Here is a 24,148-nt window from a genome sequence, read left to right on the forward strand (position 1 = left end):
ATGGTTCAATGCTACATGGTGTAACAGCTTTACCATTGTGGGAATATAGCTGTTCAGTATACTCAAGCCATCTGTTCTTAATACAGTGGAACCTCGATTCTCCATTTTTGGAGGGACCAAGGAAAAAAAACTTACAACATGGGAAAACGTAAAATCCAGAAACGAATGAACCCTCAACAATTTGGCTAAACATCACAAAAAAGAAATATGTATACTTATAATCTTACAAACACCCATAAACCAAACCAAACTACAGCCTTATGCTTGAAGAATGTACTCGTAACTGCTACTCCCATGCTAGCACAGAACTCCAATAAACTCTTTCCATTCCTATTAGCTTCCTTCCTTCCATATCTTCGCCTACATTTTTCTATCACCTTCCCATATCCTTCAGTTCTAGTTCCAACGCTCTCATTGAAATCGCCCATTAACACTGTCCTATCCTTGCTGTTGACCGTGACCACGATGTCACTCAATGCTTCATAAAACTTCTCAACTTTCTCCTCATCTGCACCTTCACATGGTGAATAGACTGAGACAATTCTTGTTGTAATTTTCCATCTGCTAAATCTACCTGCATCATTTGCTCATTACCCACATCATTTGCTCATTTTAAGTAATAGAGACTAAGTTGCATACAGTAGCATTCCTGATGATCAGTTCTATCTCACGCAGTCTGCCCTTCCCTTTTTAACATCTGTTTTACCTTAATATCATTAACTCCTAACACGTCCAGATGCATCATTTGTGCCAACTCAACCAGGTTTGCTTTATTTCTTCCATAAGCCTCATTAATATTAACAACTCCCCTTCGAATTCCATTTTGTTTGCCAAGTGATGATGATCATGATGATGATCATGATGATTATAATAATAATAATAATAATAATAATAATATTAAGGCCACGGCTGCTTCCTTCCCAGTCCTAGCCTTTCCTGTCCCATCGTCGCCATAAGACCTATCTGTGTCGGTGCGACGTAAAGCAACTAGCAAAAAAAAAAAAAATTATTGCGAGGGATTGTGGAAAATCTTACACGAGACGCTCGTGAAAGGTCCGCACTCCACGAGTGTGTGGGATTCTTACCCACTAAAAACCACACAACCATTTTCCCACGATGTTTGTTTCTACCCCGCATTACTTCAGGGTAGTATCGTGCTTTTAGTCATTCAGACTTCTTCTTCCTTCATTCATCTTTCACTAATGTTCAAAAGCAACCAGATCCCTCTTCTTCTGGCGCAGGATACTTTCCACATATTATGTCACCCTATCCCAAGATTCCTGATTTCTCAGCATCACAAGCACAATATTATCTGGCGTCAGTACTTTGAGTTCGGCTTCCACAATACTTCTTTCTGTCAACCAGTGATCACACATGAAGAAAGTATGTAGGACGTCATCTATATAACGACAGTAAATGCATTTTTATCCGTGCCCTGTTAGAAGCTGAATAATATAGTAATTTACCTCACCGTGAGTCCGTTCAATCCAATCATTTAGACATGGTATTATTCGCTTTGTTCATTTCCCTCGAGGATCACTTTCTCGTCTATGTTTCCAGCGCTCCACTCGGTGGTTACGGGCTGACTACTTTGCACGTTTCTGTCAGAGTTCTCCTTGGGTACGACAGATTTCCTGTTGTTCAAGAGTAATTAAATCAATAGGCGCTACTCCAGCTATGGTGAGGATTGCAGGTTCAGATACCGTACGATATATGCATGCTATTAGCAATGCTGCTCTTCGTTGTACCGCAGCCATCATTCTCCTATACGTTCCTATCTTCATTGATTCAGCCCATACCTCAGAGCTGTACAGAAGTACTGATTGGACTGTTGACATCAGAAGTCGTCGTTTGCTAGATCTCGGGCCTTTGATATTGCCCATTAGTCGACTAAGTTCGGTCATATATTTTGCTGCCCTTTCTGTCACCCTCCAGATATGATGCCAGAATGTGAGTTTGGTATCCAGCGTAATGCCTAAATATTTCACACTCTTAGTTGTTTCAATGGCTATCCCTCCAACTTGAAACGACACAGTGGTTTCAATTCTTTTTCTTGTCAAAAGAACAATTTCCGTTTTATGATCAGCAAGTGTTAGTCTGTGGTTGTTCATCCATCCCTTTACCCGTTGCATCACTTGATTCAGTTTAAGTTGTGCCAGTTCCAGAATAATAATAATGATGATGATGATGATGTTTTTCCTCTTGAGGTACAGTATACTTTTTAAGAATATTTGTGTTGGATAAGTTGATAAACATTTTTGATTGTTGTTCATTGTTTGTATATTTCATATCTATTTATGGTACATAGTGGGAGTGGCCAAATACTTTAATACACCAATACCGGACAGCTCTATCTCAACAGCATTGAGTGGAGTGCGAACAGCGACGGTGGTGACATCTAGCGTGTTGGTGTGAACTGCATACTTGTCTATGCTACAGTCAGGACCAACGGGAGAGGAATGCACTACACTCATCGGAAATATTTTTGTTAAAATAATTGAATAATAATAATAATAATAATAATAATAATAATGAAATTTTAATATATGAAATGCCTCCTTCATAAACCTCCAAACGAGCATTATGTTAGCCGTGCTTTTCGCTGTCTTAAAAATTATAAAGCAGAATTTGTTTGAGGATCCACCCAGCCTCTGGGGGAAATATTTAACAACTACTCTCTCGTCTTCTTTTTAGCCTTTTCTCAATTACCTAGCGCAGGATTTTGTATGGACTTAGCCTAGTTTTCCGGCCGGATGCCTTTCCTAACAGCAATCATATGTGGAGGGATATATACCGTACTCACTATCGCGTTTTTGTGGTTGTTTTCTGTATGATGTGTTGTATATACTTGAAGATGCGTATGAATACGAACACAAATCCGTAGCCCTCGATCTACAGGAATTAACAGACGCTATTAAAATCTCCGACTCAGCCGGGAATTGTACCAGCGTCCTCTGAACCGAAGGCCAGTACGCTGACCATTCTGTGGTGATGATTATTTTAAGAGGAAGTACAACTGACCAGCCATCCTCTATTAACACTAATCAGAAGGGAAATGGAAGAGGTCCAACACAGAATTCCTGCGGAACTATATTCCGGCACCTCGGCTTCTCCGTAAAAGTACTTAGTGGGATGTAAAAAATATATTATTATTTTCTTACAGTAAAAAAAGGTGACTGGATTCGAAACTCATGTCCTTCAATTTTCAATTTCAAGACTACCACGATAACCATTACGCTACAGGCCCACAAGTTTCCAATTGTGAAATTTGTGGTACTGTTTAACAATGTGGACCCTCAAGTTTGAGTATACTAGAGTTCCATATTTGTTAATATTATTGGTTTTAGGTCCCACTAACATTTCAGTAGAGTATTTGATTGATTTTCTTAATATAAGGAGCATAGAATGTAACCTCAACACAGATGCGAGGTCATTACCTTTTTTAATACTTGCGGTCCTTATCAGTTCCCTTGTCCATTATCTTGCTGGGTAATGTGTTCAGCGCATAACACTTTTCTTGGAATATAACTGCAATGTACGATTATTTAGTGACAAACACTGATACATTATAAACAACACGGCAGTGCGCCAAGAATCATACAGATAGCAATATGTTATTGAAGAGTTGATCACACCAAGCTGTGTAGGTAGCAGCAGAATCGACTTTCTCGCTGAAAACAGCAAGCTGTCCCGTATTGTCATATTAAAGTATTTGGAGTGGCATAACAAATGCAGTTGAGACATGCTCAGTTCACCCTGAATGGCATGGTTTCAATTCCCCATCATAAAGTCTTAAAATTTAGGAACAAGACTTCCACTTCTGCTATACACATGGCCCTGTGGTTCACTCATGAGAGGAAACCACCAAATGTAACAACCCGATTTCCCAAAAACTTCGTTCAGTGAAAGAGGGGCCGAAATAAGTGAACAAGTTTCGGCTTATCCATAGACACTTGCCGTTTCTGAGAAAATGGCAACCGAAGTTTCTGACGTGCTTTATGTGCCTCTTAGAGCATAATAAGCTCACACTTTTAGGCCCATGTTCAAATCCGAATATTTTTTTTAAAAGGTTTCCTTTATCTATTATGTCCATTGAAGATTACTACATGAATGTTTCTTATCGGGTTAGTGGATACAAGGGCATTATGTTACAGTCGCCAGTGGGATACAGGAGAGCGTATCTACACGACGCCACAGAAGATGACTACCGCAGCAGTAGTCGAAACGTCTGGTAGAAGCGAGAAGAGTGGACCACGGCATAATAGCCTGGAAGAATTTTATTATATTGACACCGACCGTGAAAGCCTTCATACTTTAATAATTATCTTATTCATTTAACCCCCTGTTTGCTGTGCACTTCAAGTTTTTTTTACACAAATTTTTCTTCACTATGCGTTCTTTGCACTCGCAACTTACTTATTATCCTTACTTGACATTTCATCTTACATTTTCTTAATTCCATTTACATTCCTTGGAAACAATTCTGGAACTACTTCAGGGAGACTGGAAGTTATTTCCTTCAACTTCCTGTACTTAATTCTGAAAACCTATACTTCCATAAAATTTGGCTTTCCATATCTTTCTACAAATTCCTTCCATTACATTTCGCTGCAACATGCTGTATAAAATATTCATATCAGTTCTTCCTCCTCTTTTTTTGTGTGTGCCACAATTCCTAGTCCAGTTCTTGAGCATGCCTGCCAAATTGGATTACAGTACATGAACTTATGTACAGCCATAGTGGTTGTTTATTTGTATCTTCTGTAGTTTTTTTTTATAAGTATCCTAAACTGAGTCATGGTACTTAACAGGTTTGTGTGGGTAAGGCGTGTAACAAAAAAAATAAACCACTTTTCCCTTTGTGAAAATCAAATGATCATAAATTTGTCTCCCAGTCATAGCCATCATCACCGGCTGCTAATTTCAGATGGCAACCAGCCATAAGACATAGCTTGCACGGTTGCTATGGTTACATTTCCGTCACATGTTTTGTCGCGTTACATTGCACAAATTTTTGGATGACCCCCAGCCATGAGACATATTTATCTAAAAATGAAAGACAAGATGAACGTGATATCATAGGACTGACTCCATGTCGTGACACTCTGTCTTCATAGACAGAATCTTCCCTAATCAGCTTCAGTTCTTCTAGGTGTTTCTGCCTTTCACCTTCAGTAAAGAAGCAGGCATCCACACTTATTGAGAGGCCCTTGGGGAATTCTTCCTTCTTGGGCCAGTGATCGGATTGTTAGGTGCTTTAAAGTGATGGGTATTGTTATCTTCTTTCTTCATGTAGGAAGTGAAAACCTGCTAAATAATAATAATAATAATAATAATAATAATAATAATAATAATAATAAATTTATTTACAAAAAACTTCCCTCACTTGTAGTTTGCCGCAGTGGACAAAGTGTAACGAGTCAATGAAATTAATAATTTTGGCTTACATTTATAATTTTGTTAATTAAATTATTCTTGTAACGTCGTTAAATTACAGGAGTTATAACATATAACAGTGTTTTCTAAGCAATGAAATTGAACCTTCTAAAGCTAACAAAGAAATGACTAACAGTTCTGGAATGTCTAAGTTAAACTGCTTCCAAAAATGTATAATAAATCTAAGATTAGTCCTTGAACTCCTACCATTAATCTTATCACTTTAATGTCCTTCAATCAAAATTTATTTTATAATAAAATATGGTCGGGTCATAGATCAGCTTCTTTTCCCTGTCAGCGTCTTCTGGCTGGTCTGTGGAGATTTCAAAATGAACTGTGAGGTCTATTATAAATATCCCCCACCCTTTAATTGGATATGATGTCAGTTCTCCTGCTGCTACTATTATTGGCAACTCCAGATACAGTACCTCTTCAGCAGCCTTATAACTTTTCGTTTTGAGAGAATTTGCTCTTGTTATGCCTAGCATTCTGCAGCATCTCTCCATGAGGGTAAGGGGAGGAGGAGTAGTAGTAATGATCATGATGAATATGATGATGAATATAAGAAAAGAAAGAAACCAAAGAAAATATCCTAATACTAATGTTTCCCTTTGTTAAGCTATTCTAAATAATATACTGAATGGATAGTGTAACTTTTGGATCACTGATTATAAGTTAATTGTAGTAGTAACATTTCTTAACTGGAATACTGGAGTTTAAAAGGTAGTGTAAGTTCTACTCCAAATTCAGCTATTACAGTACTTTCTTTTACTTTACTTAGTTCTTGACCAAAGTCTTCGAGTTGGTATACAGTATTTATATATTCTCAAGCAGTATCTCTCTTACCCTCTAGGGCTTGTGAGCAAGATTTTCCCTCCTGATCAGCTGGTGCAAGAAGCCATAAAACTGGGAGAGAAGATCTCGTCACATTCTCAGCTCATTGTGGCATTATGTAAAGAAGCTGTCAACACAGGTGAGATGGATTTAATGCTTATTAATGTAATTATGATTTTTTAAATTTTTTAGCTTCAGTGAAACATGATTTTAATGAAATGAACAAAAGTCTGCCTGATTCAAGAAATTGATAAAATATGAACTACCAATTTATAAACATGAATCTTATTGATACCATCATGTAACATAGACACAAAGTGATGTGATCAAGTTGGTGATATTCATAGTGAAGTATGAAAAAAAAAAAAATTATGGAAGGTAGAGATTTTGCATTATTTAAACCCATTTTTTAAAGTTTTGAATAAGGCTTTCATTGCTTGGATTTCTAGCCATGGTTAAACCGAGAAAAGTCCGGCTGAGTAGCTCAGATGGTTGAGGCGCTGGCCTTCTGACCCCAACTGGGCAGGTTCGATCCTGGCTCAGTCGGGTGGTATTTGAGGGTGCTCAAATATGTCAGCCTCGTGTTGGTAGATTTACTGGCATATAAAAACTCCTGTGGGACTTTCCGACACCTTGGCATCTCCGAAAAACCGTAAAAGTAGTTAGTGGGACGTAAAGCAAATAAGTTTGTTATTATTAAACTGAGTAAAATCAGGCAAAATGCTTAAATTCTTGATATTCTACAAACTTAGTTTTGCTCCAGAGAGGGAATTACAGTCATGGTGAATTTGTCAGATAGTTGGATAAGTGTACCAATGATTTTCACAAGGTGGCTCAGTATGTACTTATGGGAATGACTCTTGGTGCAGGATTCTTATGTATAAGAGACCTTCGTTAATAGTCTTAAATGCTTATTGGAGAGCTCTGTTGCAGGAAAGAATTCAGTTGTAGAACAGTTGTAGTTGAAGGGACTTGAAATGTTGATGAAAAATGCTATTTAAGTAATGGAAAGGAGCAAGCAAAGTACACTTATGAATAGAATACAGTAAAGTTTCATTTATATGTTTTTGCGGGGCCTTTTATCTTTGCAGAAAGTTAATGATTATGAATACAGTAGAACCTCGATTATATGTTCCTGGAGACTACGTTTTCCCGGATTATTCGTTCAAATTACGTGGTCCCATGAGCATCCTAATTAAATCACATTGTAAAAATCCCACATTATCCATTCCTCAAAGAAACAATTTCCCGGATCAACTGTCCAGAAATTTCAGTCCCATCAACGCTAAATCCTCGATCAGGCATTTTTCAGGAAACTGTATCTCACCAATGGACGGCTACAGCATACTTATGGATCTTGGTGTTAATGCCCCGTCATTTTGATAATTAGAGCAAGTACTGTACTGGAAAAGCAATCGGCGGTGACCTTGCATAGGGGACCATCTTAGCATCGCATTCAGGTGGAATCGTTCAGAGAATTCTTGGAAATTGTAAAGCAGAGAGTGGCCACAACAATTGGAATGAGACAGAGCGCATTTCGACAACTCTACTTGAAGACAGAACAAGTTTCGTCAAATGTTCGTACTTGTAAAATGTTGTATGTCCGGCGCTCCCTTCTCGCTCCGCCAGCCAGCTACACGCGCGCCAAGTGTCATTCTTCTAGCCTCGACGCGCAGCCCTCAGTGCGCGTGCCTGAACCGTCGTGTGTGTACTATAAAGAGGAACTCTCAGCCTGTCCAGATGCCCACTTGCCCCGGTGTCCAGCTCCAGAATACACCCTACGTCGAGCACGGAGGCTACTCCTCTTGAAAATGTGCTTCGGCCAGGTGGACTGAATTTCTGGCAGTACGAGGTCTCACCTCTGGTCACCGCTCCTCTCATTCCGCTGCCCATATCCAGTCATACTATTACATACCGTTATATTTCCCTAATTAATGCAAGCTCCCTTGGTTTCGCCAAGTAAGAATTATTCCAACATTGAACTTGCTTTTATGAACTCAGCAAGGAAGGACTTTCCAGAACATTTATGTCAGTACTTCTGATAGTTTTCGACTATCGACTTTTCATATCAAGGACTATCTTTTCGAGATAGAAGTGGATGTAAATACTGTAAACTTGTATATAGTGTACAAAAGATAGACTCTTTCTCAAGATTCCTAATTCATTTTGCTTCAAGTTAAATTTCAGTTTTATTTGTGTAAATAGTGTATTTTGCATTTGAAGCGAATAATAAAGTTGTGTTTTGTAAATCTCAACCTTGGTTACAACATAAAAGGTCTACATTATGTCCAGGGTTAGATGTTTATTTTCTTACTTTTTGCGATTGTATCGCCAAACAGATTTTCGGCAATTCCCTCAGGGCACTGTATAGTCACTGGGCTTTTAGGCAGGAATCGAAACTGCTCCTTCTTAACACAAATTTTAATATTATTTTAATATTATCATGTACGATTATCTTATTGAGACCAGAACAGATGTTGCGTTGCACCTTACATACATAAAGCCATGGGAGGTTTTGGGATTACCTATTCCTATTACTGTTTTGGTCCTAATATAAGACTGGGAAATTTACGTTTTTTTGTTAGTGTTATAAAAACTGCAGTCGTTTTATTTGCCCAGCTGAGGTGAAGGTCATAAATAACCATAATTTCTGAAGTTTTGATGATTTTTTTTCTCTTTCCAATTTGATTGTGATTAGTGACGGGCAGAATTGAATATAATGCATTTGAGAACTTTTGAGAATCCATACTTGAATTCAAAACCATATTCTCGAGTTCAACATAATCTTTAAAAGTCGATGTAGGCCTCCTTTACACCCGCGGTACAAGATTTTCAGAAACTGACTACGAACAGTATATCGGTGACCAAATTACAATGGAAGATTTAAAAAAGGGATTTTGACATGTTGGGTGCTTTTTTATCTGATGTGCTTTATTTTATTAGATTAGAGAATTAAAAACTACTTGTGGTCGATTGTTGTTTGGCTTGGCGTTACCGGTATTAGATATTTCAGAGAGTTTGGCTGATCAAAGTTGCTGAACTGAAAGAAGTTTTCATGGGAATCTGATGAAGTTTCCCTGGTAAAACTGAATGTATAGTTTCGAGATTTTAAATTTGTGTACCGGTAATTATTGTTTGAAGCCGACCCAGCGATCTGTCTTGCCTGCCTCTGACCCAGAGGGCCCGGGTTCGATTCCCGGCCCGGTAAGCATTTTTACCTGGATATGAGAGCTGGTTCCAGGTCCACTCAGCCTATGTGATTACCTTTAATTGAGAAGCTATCTAATGGTCAGATGGCTACTCCGGTCTGGAGAGCCAGGAATAACGGCCGAGAGGATGCGTCACACTGACCATGTGTTGCCCCGTAATCTGCAGGCCTTCGGGCTGAGCAGCAGTCACTTGGTAGGCAAAGGCCCATTGGGGCTGTAGTTTGGTTTGGTTTAGAAGTGTTTGTAAGATGATAATTATACATATTTCATTTTTGTGATGTTTAGCCAAATTGTTGATGGTTCATTTGTTCCTGCATTTTCGGTTTTCCCATGTTGTATTCCCCCCCCCCCCCCCCCCCCGTGGTTCTTCTAAGAAAAGGCTAGGAAAACAGCAGATAGGGAATCTGCCACCTGGGCGACTGCCGTAAATGTAGATCAGTAGTGATTGATTGAAAAAACACAGGAGTGTATAGCATTGAAAATTAATATACATCCTACAAAATTTTAGCCTGTTTGTTATTGTCTGCTGCTATGGTGTAAACTATGCTCTCAAATCGTAATCTTGATTATTTTATCATTTATATTATGACTCATCACGTAATATTTGTTAGTTTTAGGGCACTAACAAAGTAATTTAAACACAGGGCTTTTCGATGGCTGACTGTCATAGTCATCATCTTCCTGTCCCGACTCTTGCTGAATGGTCATGGGTTCAATTGTAATGACATTATGTATTCATTAAATAATGTCTGTTGTAAAAAGCTGCTCCATTCACAGTCACCACCGAGAACATCGTCTTTATCGTCGTTGCCTGAGTCTCCACAATCGCTAAATTCTGTACAAAAACAGTTGGGTACGGTTCATTGTGACACTCGTTATGAAGTTGAGATGTAATGCATTCCCTATTGAAGAGATTCAAGTGTTACATTTAGTATTTGTGCAATTTTGGGTCTACAGTTAATCTTCTTCTTCCTAATACATTTCTGCTTATGCAGGTCGTTCACAGAGCCTCTCCCAATCTTCTCTTTTTCCCATATTTTGTCGTTATCACTGTCTGCCACTGTAGTCTCTCTGATTTACATCATCCTCCACCTGATCCCTCCATCTTTTGTGGTCTTCCAATTGGGAACATGCATCATTTTCAAAAATATTTTTTTTGAAAATTACATCAATGAAATAGTACGTAAACGTATTACATTGTGGTATGTTGCCTTGTTTTCTACCATTAAAAAAATATTTAATAGTGCCTTTCCGCAAGGCGAGTGAAACGGCCTCTGATGTAAGCGGCGCGCTGTGACGTCACGATCCAGTACCGCATGGAGCTCTACCAGACATTGTGCATCAGCCGTTGCTAAAAGCCGATTGTTTATTATTCATGATCGCGAATAACTTCAAAGTGACAGAAGAAATGTTCAAAACAGCACAATCAGACAATCTATCATGTGTAAATGTCATCATTCTTGAAAAATAGTGACTTTTGTGGCCGCAGAAATTCGCGGATAACAAGCAAGTTTGTAAGTGGCGTCTTTTATATATGTGCAATGTACTGTAACCCATAGTATTAGGATAACAACGAACCTGGATAGATTTCACATCACTTTCAACATTTCCTTCTAGACTGATTCCCCTATTAAAGAATAACATTACATTTTCGGGCTTTCAGCATTAGTAAAGTAAGAAATCGGATTTCAGCACTAACATAAACATATAGGTAGCATTATAGTACTAGTCCGCTTCTGTGGTGTAGTGGTTAATGTGTGCCACTCCCGGATGCCCGGTTTCGATTCCCGGCTCTGCCATGAAAGTTGAAAACAAATAGTACGAGGGCTGGAACGGGGTCTACTCAGCCTCGGGAGGTCAACTGAGTAGAAGGGTTTCGAATCCCACCTCAGCCATCCTCGAAGTGGTTTTTCGTATTTTCCTACTTCTCCTCCAGGCACCTAAGGCCACGGCCGTTTCCTTCCCTCTTCCTTGTCTATCCCTTCCGATCCTCCCATCCTCCAACAAGGCCCCTGTTGAGCATAGCAGGTGAGGCCGCCTGGGTGAGGTAATGGCCCTCCTCACCAGTTTCATCACCATACTCAAAGTCTCACGTTCCAGGACACTGCCCTTGAAGTGGTAGAGGTGAAATCCCTCGCTGAGTCCGAGAGAAAACCAACCCTGAAGGATAAACTGATTAAGAAAGAAAGAAAGAAGGAAAGAAAGAAAGATCATAGTACTATAGGGCTATAATCTATCATTCCCCCAAAAATATATATTTATTGTTGGGACAACTGGCCTACCCACTTCCGGGGCCCATGAAAGAAAATTAAATATCTTTGTGGAGGGAAAAAGTTAAACATGAAAAAGATAAATATGACTTCATCTAGTTTTCACAAGTCGGGCTGAGTGGTTCAGACTGTTGAGGTGCTGGCCTTCTGACCCCAACTTGGCAGGTTCGATCCTGGTTCAGTCCGGTGGTAGTTGAAGGTGCTCAAATACGTCAGCCTCGTGTCGGTAAATTTACTGGCACGTAAAATAACTCCTGCAGGACTAAATTCCTGCACATCGGCGTCTCCGAAAATCGTAGAAGTAGTTTGCGGGGCGTGAAGCCAGTAACATTAATTACATTTGGCTTTTAACAAGCTGAGCATATCAGGAAAGAAAAGTGTCCTGGTGACATTTTACTTGCTCAATACAGGAATGTCTTTGGGTGCTGTGACTTTTACTTTTTTTTTTTTGCTTTACGTCACACCGTCACATATAGGTCTTATGGCGACGATGGGACAGGAAAGGCCTAGGAATGGGAACAAAGCGGCCGTGGCCTTAGGTACAGCCTCAGCATTTGCCTGGTGTGAAAATGGGAAACCACGGGAAAACCATCTTCAGGGCTGCCGGCAGTGGGGTTCAAAACCCACTATCTCCCGGATGCGAGCTCACAGCTGCGCGCTCCTAACCGCACGGCCAACTCGCGCGGTATTTTTACCCTTCGGTTTATTGACTTGGTTTGTATAACCTAAAACTTAGGCTAAGTTGGATAATATTTTAAACACCTACATCACTATTTTCACCTCTGTGCAATTATGTTATTTATTTCATTAATATTATGATAATTATTATAATTGAGCATTGTTAACTTAAAAGACCCCAACAGACAAGCATTGGTTTTGTGTAGAGTTATACATTTGTTAAATTCACATTGTTTCCTTTCATGCTGTACACGCCTATTCTTTGTTACATTATAGAGTATTTAGATATAGCCTAAATTTCTTTACCAATTAAGATCTTCAATAAAGACATACATAACTGTCCCATGCCAAGATATATTGGTAGAATTAGAGCTGTCAAAATGGTTCATAACTCCTTTGATTTATTATTTTGACATGGATCACCCAAAACATAGGTTAGGTTTGGAGAATACTTTAAAAATCAGCATTATTTAATGCACTGTTTATTACTTTCATATTCCAAGATGTAATTGAAGCATTTAAATAAAGCATCATACATTAAAATTTAAAGTTTTACCACTAGAACAGCTGACACGGAAAAGTGATTTGAAAATTCAAACAAATTCATCTTACGTTAAAATCTTCAAAAAAATAAACTGAAGACTTTTCCGATATTATATCACCAGCATTTCTCCAGCTCGCCAAAATCCATTTCTCCCTAGTTTTAGTGTCTTTGGAACGTTTATAAACAATTTGTTTGGTATGGTATGCGATGTGCTATTGCACATCGGAACTCTACACCATTTATAAGTTTTCTGCCTCACTGTCTGCACAGGATTCATTTTAAGTCTAAAATATACCACTCAGATTATTATCCAATGTATAGACCTCGAATTTAACCATACTAGACACTAACGTAAAGTAGAAATACGCGAAGTGTATCCTGCTTCTCACAGCACACACTGTGTTATTTCGTCTGCTAATTCAGTCAACCTGTACGATGACGTCAGGCCAATGAGATCGCGTACTTGCGTGACGTGACATTTTCGTACATTTTTATCATGTTTGGAGTTATTATTTGTACATTCTGATCACATTTTTGAATTCTGCATGCAATTTTGAATCAGATCAGCATATTTTTAATTAAAACCCCGGATCATGCATGTTCCCTATTGGTCTTCTTCCAGATTCTGTCCATTCCAGAGCTCTTCTTGGTAACCTTTCTTGTCCCATTCTTTTGACGTGACTGAACCATTTCAGTCTAATTCTCTCCATAGTTTATTTTAGAGGGTTGATCTGTAGTGTGTTTTGTATGGTTTCATTTCTTATCTTGTCTCTCCTTGTTTTACCCAAGATCCCCCGCAACTTTCTTGTCGCTTGTAATCTACTCGGATCTTTTTTTTTGTCCGAGTCCAACATTCTGAACCATAGGTCAATGTTGGCAAATAATACGATTTATATATCATGATTTTTGCTTTGGTAGATACTTTACAATTTCTAATTATGTCTGATATACAAAATTTTGAGCAATTTCCTATCCTCTCCGAAATTTCTTCCTTGATGTTTCCTTTCCCAGTTATCTTATTTCCTAGGTATTTAAAAGCATCTACGTCTTTAAGAATTTTTCCATTACACCTAACATACTTCATTTGTTTTCTCTACTGATTTTCATTACCTCACTTTTCGTTAAACTTATTTCCATGCCCACTTCTTCAATTGCCCTCTGCCAGGTATTTAGTTGTTCTTCCAATTTTTGTTCATTTTCTTCCCATATCATTACATCATCTGCATATGCTATGACTTTCATATCATTTGCTGTTGACCCTTGGCAAACTTTCCTGATAATGTTGTCCATCACTATATTAAAGAGCACTGGTGAAAGTACACTTCTTTGTCGAACTCCTGTCTATTCCAAATCATTCTGATTTTTTGCCATTTATTATAACACAGTTCAGATATTTATTATACATGTTTCTAATTCTGAATTGCATTACTCTTGACATTTCCATTCTTTTCAGCCCTTGCCATGTCTCTTCTCTTCTAACCATGTCATAAGCCTTTTGTATATCTATGAATGCTACTGCAGTGTCATTCCCATTTCTTTTCTACTATTACTACTTGTCCAGCTGTAAATATGGCATCAATAGTTGATCTTTTGGGTCTAAATCCTTATTGTTCTTCTCTTAATTGTGAATCTATCTTGTTCTTGATTTTTTGTAAGATTACCTTTTCATAAATCTTCATGCAATGACACAGTAATGCTATTCCTCTGTAGTTCTCACAAATGCCTTATTACCTTCTTTAAAAATAGGTACAATAATTCCCCTCGTCCAATCATCAGGAATCCCTCCTTCAGTCCATCCTATCTTCATTATTCTATACAGCCACAGCATTCCAATAAGTCCTGCAGCTTTAATCATTTCCACTGTGATGTCATCTATTCCAGGAGCTTTGCCATTTTTCATTTCTAATGCAGCTTTTTCTACATTCAACATTTTTAGGTCTTTTCCTATTTCATCTGATCGTTTATTCATCCCTTCCACTGTAATGGTGATATTTATTTTATCTTCATCTATTTCCTTGGGTTAATTTGTTTCATTTTGCCCTTCATATAAATTTTGGAAGTATTCTTTCCATACTTTCAAAACTTCTTTTCCTTCCCACACAGATTTTCCATCTTTGTTGATGACTTTTGATGTATTTCCTTTTTGCTTCCTTCTGTTACCTAATATGCAGTATAATGTTTTCTTGTCATTCTTATAATTCTCTTCTCTCTCTTTTGTAAATTTTTCCCAGGATATCTTTTTAGTCAATGCTATCACTTTCCTTGCTGCTCTGCTTAGTCGTTTCCATTTGTCTCTATTATTTTCCGTTCTGTTTCTGAACCATTCTCTCCATGCATTATTCTTCTTCTTGACTGCATGTGCAATTCTCTGATTCCACCATGGAGCTTCTTTGTGTCTGACTTTTGTTGATGTACTTCCACAGGTTTCTTCTACTGCTTTGACTAAAGCCTGTTTGAACCTTTTCCATTCTTCCTCAACATCCTTCCTCTCATCTTTAGGAAGTTGAGTTTTAATCTTTTCCCTACATATCTCTTGGATTTCTCTTAGTTTCCAGCATTTGACTTTTGCCTGTCTTTTCCTCCCATATTTACCCCTTCTGAATTTCATCCATGTCCCCACCAATAGTCTGTGGTCACCGTCAAGATTAATGCTTGGTATCACTTTCACGTCTTCAAGCACCTTCTGATTTCTTCCGTTATTATAATATAATCAATTATGGATTTCTGTTGCAAGTTCTAACTGTATCTGGTATACTTGTGACTACTGGGCGAGATGGCCGTGTGGTTACGGGAGATAGTGGGTTCAAACCCCACTGTTGGTAGCCCTGAAGATGGTTTTCCGTGGTTTCCCATTTTCACACCCGGAAAATACTGGGGCTGTACCTTAAGTCCACGGCCGCATCCTTCCCACTCCCAGGCCTTTCCTGTCCCATTGTCGCCATAAGGCCTATCTGTGTCGGTGCGACGTAAAGCAGAAAAAAAATACTTGTGACTGTCTCTTTTCTTCTACCATCCATTACCAATGATCCATTTATTTCTCAGACACATGTCTAATAACATCTCCCCTTCATAATTTCTGTGATCTCCGTTTCATATCATCCTCCTATCATTCCCTATTCTAGCATTGAAGTCTCCTATAATTACAGTCTTGTTAGATGTTACAGCATCCTCCAGTTTAGGGATAAACTCTTCCTTTTCATCTATTTCACAACCTATTTGAGGAGCATAAACCTGGATTATATCAAGGATATTTCCTTCCATCATCAACTGAACTTTAATTATTCTGTCACAAACATAATCCACATTGAGTACTTTGTTGGCCAGTTCTTTAGCCACTATTGTTGCAACACCATTTCTTCTTTTGTCTCTTCCTGACCACCACATTTTATATCCCCTCTCCAGCACCTTACAACCACTCACTTTTTTCTTATTTCACTTAGTCCCATTATCGGTATGTTTCTCTCTGTCATTGTCTGTGATTTCTTGAATTCTTGCATCCTTTTCTAAGTATACTACATGAATAGTCCCATTTCTTATATTTTTCTTTGAACAGGTTTGTCTATCATTAGAGCCATTTTGGCCGCCATACCTGACAGATCTGCACAAAGGCTTTGTCACTTTTGGTATTGGTTTTACATTTGATCCGAGGCTCGTTTGATTCTTGAAAGTGATTTAATATGCTACCCCTGGCTTGCTAGGCCTATCATGGATCTTTGCGTTAATATTTGTTATGTACTAGCTGGTCGGTGCCTGACATGCATTTCCTCATGCCAGTAAGGTTTATGGTTTACCCGCCAGTATTCGGGAGGCTAATTGCCGTGCTTACGCACTGGGCGATGAGGTCACCACATCCCTATGCCTTCTACAGTTAATAATGTCAGAAAAGAAACAAGACACAAATATATTATTTGAAAGCAATTGACTAAAATATACCGCCAAAACTGGTTAGGAGTTTTTGTGGGGACCAAAAAAACTTCATAAGGAGGGAATGTGCTAAAAGAAATGAAAAACAATTTCACTGTTAAATTTAAGGTTAGGTTGAACGTAAAAATAATTACGGTGATATAGATGTTGATTCCCATAGGGAACTTAAAATATTTTCCTGAATGAGTAAATTTATAATACCAATATAATGGTCCGTTATTGGACATTATAAATTTTCCAGCTAACTCATTCTTGTTTGCCTGCGTTTCGCCCTCGTGTGGTAAGTTGGGCTCGTCAGTTGGGACTTAGCACACCTCCCAAGACGCAAGTTGGCTATGAGAATCAACATCTATATCATCTGATGGCCAGGCAGGCATCAATTTTTGGAAATGAGACATAGCTCTCATATTGCATTGGCACTGCTGGTGGTTTTAAGTAGCCTATGCAGTGGCCTCCATGGTATGCACTAGCCTTGCGTCTTGGGAGGTGTGTTAAGTCCCAACTGACAAGCCCAACTTAGCACACGAGGGCGAAACGCAGGCAACCAAGAATGTGTTAGCTGGAAAATTTATAATGTCCAATAACGGACCATTATATTGGTATTATAAAATAATTACGGTACGATGAAAACAAAGAAATAAGAGTTTACAGTTATAATTAATGAAATAGTACATTTTAAGAAAACCAACATAGTAAAACATCAAGGAAAAGCTTTCTTAGAAACGTGAACTATACACGTTGCTCACAATTATGTTTAAAGTTGTCAGGACTGTCCAACATGTGGGCGATTTGCACAAGTTTCATGTGTGGATTAGCATCCACTTTCTCAATAAACTTTAATTTTTCATCATCTGTAAACTGCCTAGCTTTCTTCTCCATGAATGTCCTGCAAACCATTGTGTGTAAGTACAGTAGGTGTAACTTATGTACGTTGTTATACAATTCACTTACAAATGTAAAATTAACCCTTTGGCCTACCATTACATGTGAAAGGAAATATCCCCTTACACACCATTTATTTTTCACATACATAAGAATACACAGAGCAAAGTGAGCTTTTAGTTCGTCTATAGTAACAGGAAACCAATGTTTTTGTTCGTAAGTATTACTGGTTTCAAGGGAAGCAGATAAATTAGCAAGAAATTTAGAGGCATGGGCATCAGTTTCCTTTCTAACGTGATCCCAGAACTGTGCGATTAGAAATTAATTCACTACGTCAATTTCTTTTGGATTATTCCCCAACCTCCTCCTCACTATAGATTGAATTTCAGAAACTGGTTTGCATGTTACAGAAACAGGCTTATTGTCAACAAGATCCCAATTCCAAGTATCATCACTAGAATTCTCACCCGCTCTTGTTGCATTCTTGTTTTGTCAGTAAATATGTTGGAAGATGGTCCGCCTAGTCAATACTATTTATTTATTTACCTTTCACCTTAACATCTAGTACATGTTTCGAGAATATTATGCATTCTCTTCCTCAGCTAGTAGATTAAAATTCAGTATACAATAAGACCTGACTAAAATAGGGGGGGCCCCCATTAAAAATTCAAAACAATGAGTATTACAATGTAACACAAATTTGGATAGTACAAACATAGAATTAAAATCCCATTTTGTCAAGTACAAATTAAAAACACAATATCATAATGTCTAATTAAATACAACGTCTTGTGATGATATGAATTCATAGTGTCCTTGAAGTTGCCTTGCGTGGTTCAAAAAAAGTTGAGTTAGGAATGAATGAAATTGCATTAAAACTTGAAGTCCTGCCGGTTTTTTTTTTTTTGTTTTTTTTTTAATGAATTCGAATGAAACAAAACGCTTGGTAAATATGAACCCAGGATTACCGAAATTGAGGGCTATGCCTAAGGTACACAAAGAAGGCATACCCATTAGACCGGTTGTAAACTTCAGAAACAGTCCCACATATAAAACGGCCAAATTTGTACACATGTTTTTAAAGAAACATTACAGATTTAATGTAGATACAAGTCTCCGCAATACCACAGATTTTTGTGATAGGACAAAAAATTTAATTTTATCGCAATATAATACTATCCATAGCTTTGATGTGAAGGATATGTATTCGAATATTCCGATCACGGAGACTATCAACATTGTTAAGAACAACTTAAACACACATAGTTCGTTGAGTAAAGTAGAAATTGATGAATTCATCAACTTATTAAAGTTCATATTAGAAAACAACTTTTTTACTTTCAACAACAACGTGTACAAACAAGTTAATGGGTTGGCCATGGGATCACCAGCGTCTGGTATTCTTGCAGATATATTTATGGACCATATGGAATCTAATAAAATAGTCGGTAAAAATAAAAGGATTAGACTTATGGTTAAGGTTTGTTGATGACGCGTTCGCTATCATTAACGAACAAGAACTCAAGCCAAACGAACTGTTAGACCAATTAAACAACCTTGATAAACATATAATGTTTACAATCGAGTCGCAAGATAATAAAAGTCTAAACTACCTAGACGTAACATTAACTAGAGACAATAAAAACCTGATTTACCAAGTATTTAGAAAACCTACACACACAGATGTTGTTATTAGGAAAGACTCGAACCACCCAGGAGAACATAAGAAAGCGGCATTTTACAGCTTCATCAATAGAGCAGTAAGAATACCATTAAACAGAAATGATTTTAATAAAGAGATAAACATTATACAAGATATTGTCAAAAGAAACGGTTACCCCAAAAGCTATGTCAATAGGATAAAGAGTAAGGTCGTGAATAGACCTAACACTCTACTTGTAAATAAGGAAGAAAAAAAGAAATTCGCTACATTCACTTACATTAATAAACAATCATACAGTTTGGTTAAACTATTTAGGAAACACAATATCCATGTATCCTTTAGGACAGATAATAATAATAATAATAATAATAATAATAATAATAATAATAATAATAATAATAATAATAATAATAATAATAATAATAATATATTGTTCAATTCGAACAGCGTAAACAACATCAGTAGGTTCAGTAAGTCAGGAGTATACAAACTGTCGTGCCAAGATTGCGGGAAAAAATATGTCGGACAGTCAGGTAGAAGTGTGGTGGTACGGTATAAAGAGCATGTCACTGCACGAAAACATTCTAGATACTCTGCAATGTGTGAACACATGCATGAAAGCAACCATCATTTCACAAATATTGAACGTGATATGACTTTATTACATTCATTAAGCAAAGGCAAACAAATGAATGCCCTAGAGAAATTAGAAATATACAAATTGCAAAATTTGATAATGAGAACAGCCTAAACGAACACATTGCAGAAGACAATCAGTTGTTTAAATTGGTAACCCAATACCCTAGTAAGAGGCCAAATGATGTCAAGCGTGTAAGGGGGGAAGTATGACTGTTGTATCAGGGGCGGTTCCTTCCACCCCTCTTTCCATCCACCACGCAACCCAATGTAATTCCGTAACCAGTTGCCATACAACATCAGGTGCCTTCACATCTATCTAAACCGAGCTCGATAGCTGCAGTCGCTTAAGTGCGGCCAGTATCCAGTATTCGGGAGATAGTAGGTTCGAACCCCACTGTCGGCAGCCCTGAAAATGGTTTTCCGTGGTTTCCCATTTTCACACCAGGCAAATGCTGGGGCTGTACCTTAATTAAGGCCACGGCCGCTTCCTTCCCACTCCTAGCCCTTTCCTGTCCCATCGTCGCCGTAAGACCTATCTGTGTCGGTGCGACGTAAAACAACTAGCAAAAAAAAAAAACGTCTATCTAACACATGCATGCCACACGTAATATTTACATCATCACACTGGTAAGGTTTAATATTTTTACCCCGTTGTATTCTCATTTGTTCATGTCGGAGCCTTTTTGTTAAATTCTATTTCATTTCCTTTTTATAGACCATTTTAACCTATTTTCAACCTGGCTGCATAATACATCTATCAACTGAAGATAATGGCAGGACTCCAAGTTTTAACGCAACTTCATTTATTCTTGTACAAATCCAATTGAACTACGCAAGATAGTATTACAATTCCTAGGACACCGTAAATTCACATCATTATACGACGTTGTGTCCAATATTTTAATTTAAATAGACATCATTTTAACACCTATTAACGGTGGATATCGGCAGGACTTCAAGTTTTAATGCAATTTCATTCATTCCTAACTCAACTTTTTTTGAACCACGCAAGGCAACTTCAAGGACACTGTGAATTCATATCATCACAAGACGTTGTATTTAATTAGACATTATTATATTGTGTTTTTAATTTGTACTTGACAAAATGGGATTTTAATTCTATGTTTGTACTATCCAAATTTTTAAGTGTTACATTGTAATACTCATTGTTTTGAATTTTTAATGGGGGCCCCCCCTATTTTAGTCAGGTCTTATTGTATACTGAATTTTAATCTACTAGCTGAGGAAGAGAATGCATAATATTCTCGAAACATGTACTAGATGTTAAGGTGAAAGGTAAATAAATAAATAGTATTGACGAGGCGGCCCATCTTCCAACATATTTACTGTTACTAAGTCAATACGGATCAAATCCTGACCATCATGGTCAAGATTATTAATAATTCTTGTTTTGTCTCGTAGTATTGATTGGCACTATTACCTTGGAACTGAAATTGGAATCACTTTCATCACTGTCAGTTGAAGAAGAAGTATTTTCACTCTCCAGTGAATCATTTCCACTTTCAACATCACTATTTTCAAGCCAGTTATGCATAGCGTCATACATACCGCGCTTGGATGCCGCCATGATTGTTTACAACTAACGGCAAACTGAGGGGCTTTTTATTTTCCGTATTTCAGCTCAGAGTTACTATTTACACAGAGAAAATAGCTTAGGGTATCATCTTACATCTATCGGGTAGGCTGCAAAACAAACTGAATAAATCTCTCTGACCATCTGACTGCGATGATGAATTTATAAATGTTCCGTGCATCAGGACGAAAGTGTCCATCAAAGTATGTTACCACCTTACGATCGCAGGACGGAAGGTTCCATCAAAGTATGGCATTGGGTTAAGCACCAACACGTCAGCTGTATACGTAAGTACAGTAGGCCTAATTTACATACATTGTTACACAGTTCGCTTATGAACGTAAAAATATGCATCAACATGTCAGACGAGCTACCGTTGTGCGATCCAAAAAGCCTTAGCAAAGACTGGTTTGGGACTGACACTCTCTGCAGCTGTAGGCTAACACACAATCGAGCTCCGGGGTTATGAAATTAAATTCTCCCAGGCCAATTGTCGCTGGCCTGTTGTATATGCAATGTGGCCAGGAACGCTAATTTAAATTTCGTATGGTGGGAGTTACAAACTTACTAAAGAGTGATGTAAATGTGCTATCCAGATTTCTTTAGCATGTATTTAATAAGACATGGCCTGGGACTTTGGAAGAATAGCATAATAACCAGGGAAACGCTCTAGAGAGGGACGTCTCAACCAGTTTCAACTGTAATTAGTTACGAGAGAAAAAAAAAAAATCTTACCTGTAAAACGTGGATCTTCATTGCATCCTTCTTTCTTATATCTATGCAGCAGATGGCGTGGTGCACGAACATCTTATGATAGTGCAAATTAAAATTGTGTATGATCTGAAGATCCAGTGGTTACAGTTCACTCATACAATTTGCAAAGAAAAATTCTACAGTCACTTTTCTGAGGTATGATGTGTCAGCAGGGTGTGTGGTAAATCTCTCCCTATCTTTTGCACCCATTTTTGCATCTACTCCTCTTGACCAATCATCCAACACCTTTGTTGTGATCCACAAGTTCTTGTTACTCGTTTATTTCCTTCGAAGTGTCACAGTGCTTTAAATGTGGTGGCTTTGTGAATTTCCCTGTAGTTAAAGGAAGCAACTTTCCTGTTCCTTCCCTGTTTGCACATAAGAACACTATCACACATTTCTTACTGCACTTCCTGCCATGACAAATCTGACCTTTGAATGCCATTGTTGGGTCAGGCATTACCTTTTTAATAAGTTCTATCTTGTTGGCATTAAATATGTCTTTGGGGGCATACTGGGATGTCAGTTTCTTCAAACGACTTCTTTTCCACTCTGATACGGTATTCATATCAACACTTACTTTCACCACTTCTGTGCTTGCTGCTAATTCCACACTTAATCTTAAAGTTATGTAGACAGCCTGAAGAGGCATGACAATCTTCTAATATAAAACCTGGTTGCTAGTTCAGTTGCCTTTTCATTAAGCATAGGCCCACTAATAGGAATATTTTCATCTCTGTGCAGCTGGAACCACTTCAGCATATGGAATGGTACAGTTATGCATTAGGAATGTGGCTGTATACACTGTTTAGGAAGGGAGTAATAATAATAATAAAAAAAAAAATAAAAATAATAATATCATGGCCGCCAAGCTGGAGTCATGAAGTGGAGCTCCGCGATCTTGACATCTTTTCTCGCGTTCTGTGTAGTGTCAGTGGGTATCAGGAAGTATTTGAGCATTTGATTGGTGTGGTGGTTATGTGAACGTGTTGTCTTGGGAGTCTAGAGCTTGTTTTGATTGATTTGAGGGCATAGTTTTGTTTCATTTTATTGCCCTAAATGCCTCCATGTTGTATTTAACTACAATTGCTCCATAGATAGCTTACTAAGAATGTATGTTGGTTACTAACCTTGCCCTAACAACCACCCACGCGCTAAATTTTCTTGGTCTCCATAGATACTACAAACTAGATGTATAATTCCACTCTTCCATTGAGGCGTTCCTAAGGCAACATATCTTAGCCTACTGCTGGGAGCCATCTTGGTGGTCTGTGATAATATAATAATAAACATCATAGCAGAACATCAGCTACCCGTATGGACTAACAACCCTTACGATGAGGGTGAATCAAAATGAATGATTCATCCGTCCCGGGCTCACGCCCACCAGCTAACATCAACCACGAACTTAGCATGATGGAAGCACAAATGACAGAGCAACTACCTCAGGCCTGCACTGCTAACAGTAAAGGCGAACCTGGTCATTCGGATTCTGGGGGACCAGGACATCATGCAGGGAAGAGTCGGAGCTTCCCAAAACTTCTGAAACCCAAGAGAATGCAGTTCATTGGTACACTCAACGTACAGACTCTGGCTAAAACAGGCAAACTCAAGATTGTGACTGATACCTGTGACAAGTTTAGAATTCGTATTCTTGCAGTTCAAGAAACGCGATTTCGTGATTACGATCACTTTGATTCAGGTGGATATCGAATATATAAG

The 24,148-nt window shown here is 38.1% G+C and overlaps 1 protein-coding gene across 1 annotated transcript in view; it reads left to right on the plus strand.

Moving 5' to 3' along the window:
• The window catches only part of Echs1 (Enoyl-CoA hydratase, short chain 1), a 98,018-nt gene that overhangs the window by 65,375 nt on the left and 8,495 nt on the right, over window positions 1-24,148 (plus strand). The window contains exon 5 of the mRNA XM_068228305.1: window positions 6,290-6,409. Coding sequence (XP_068084406.1) covers window positions 6,290-6,409 — 120 coding nt within the window. The remainder of the gene's footprint in view (window positions 1-6,289; window positions 6,410-24,148) is intronic.

This window comes from Anabrus simplex, chromosome 6 (assembly GCF_040414725.1).
Source record: "Anabrus simplex isolate iqAnaSimp1 chromosome 6, ASM4041472v1, whole genome shotgun sequence".
Taxonomy (NCBI): Eukaryota; Metazoa; Arthropoda; class Insecta; order Orthoptera; family Tettigoniidae; genus Anabrus; species Anabrus simplex.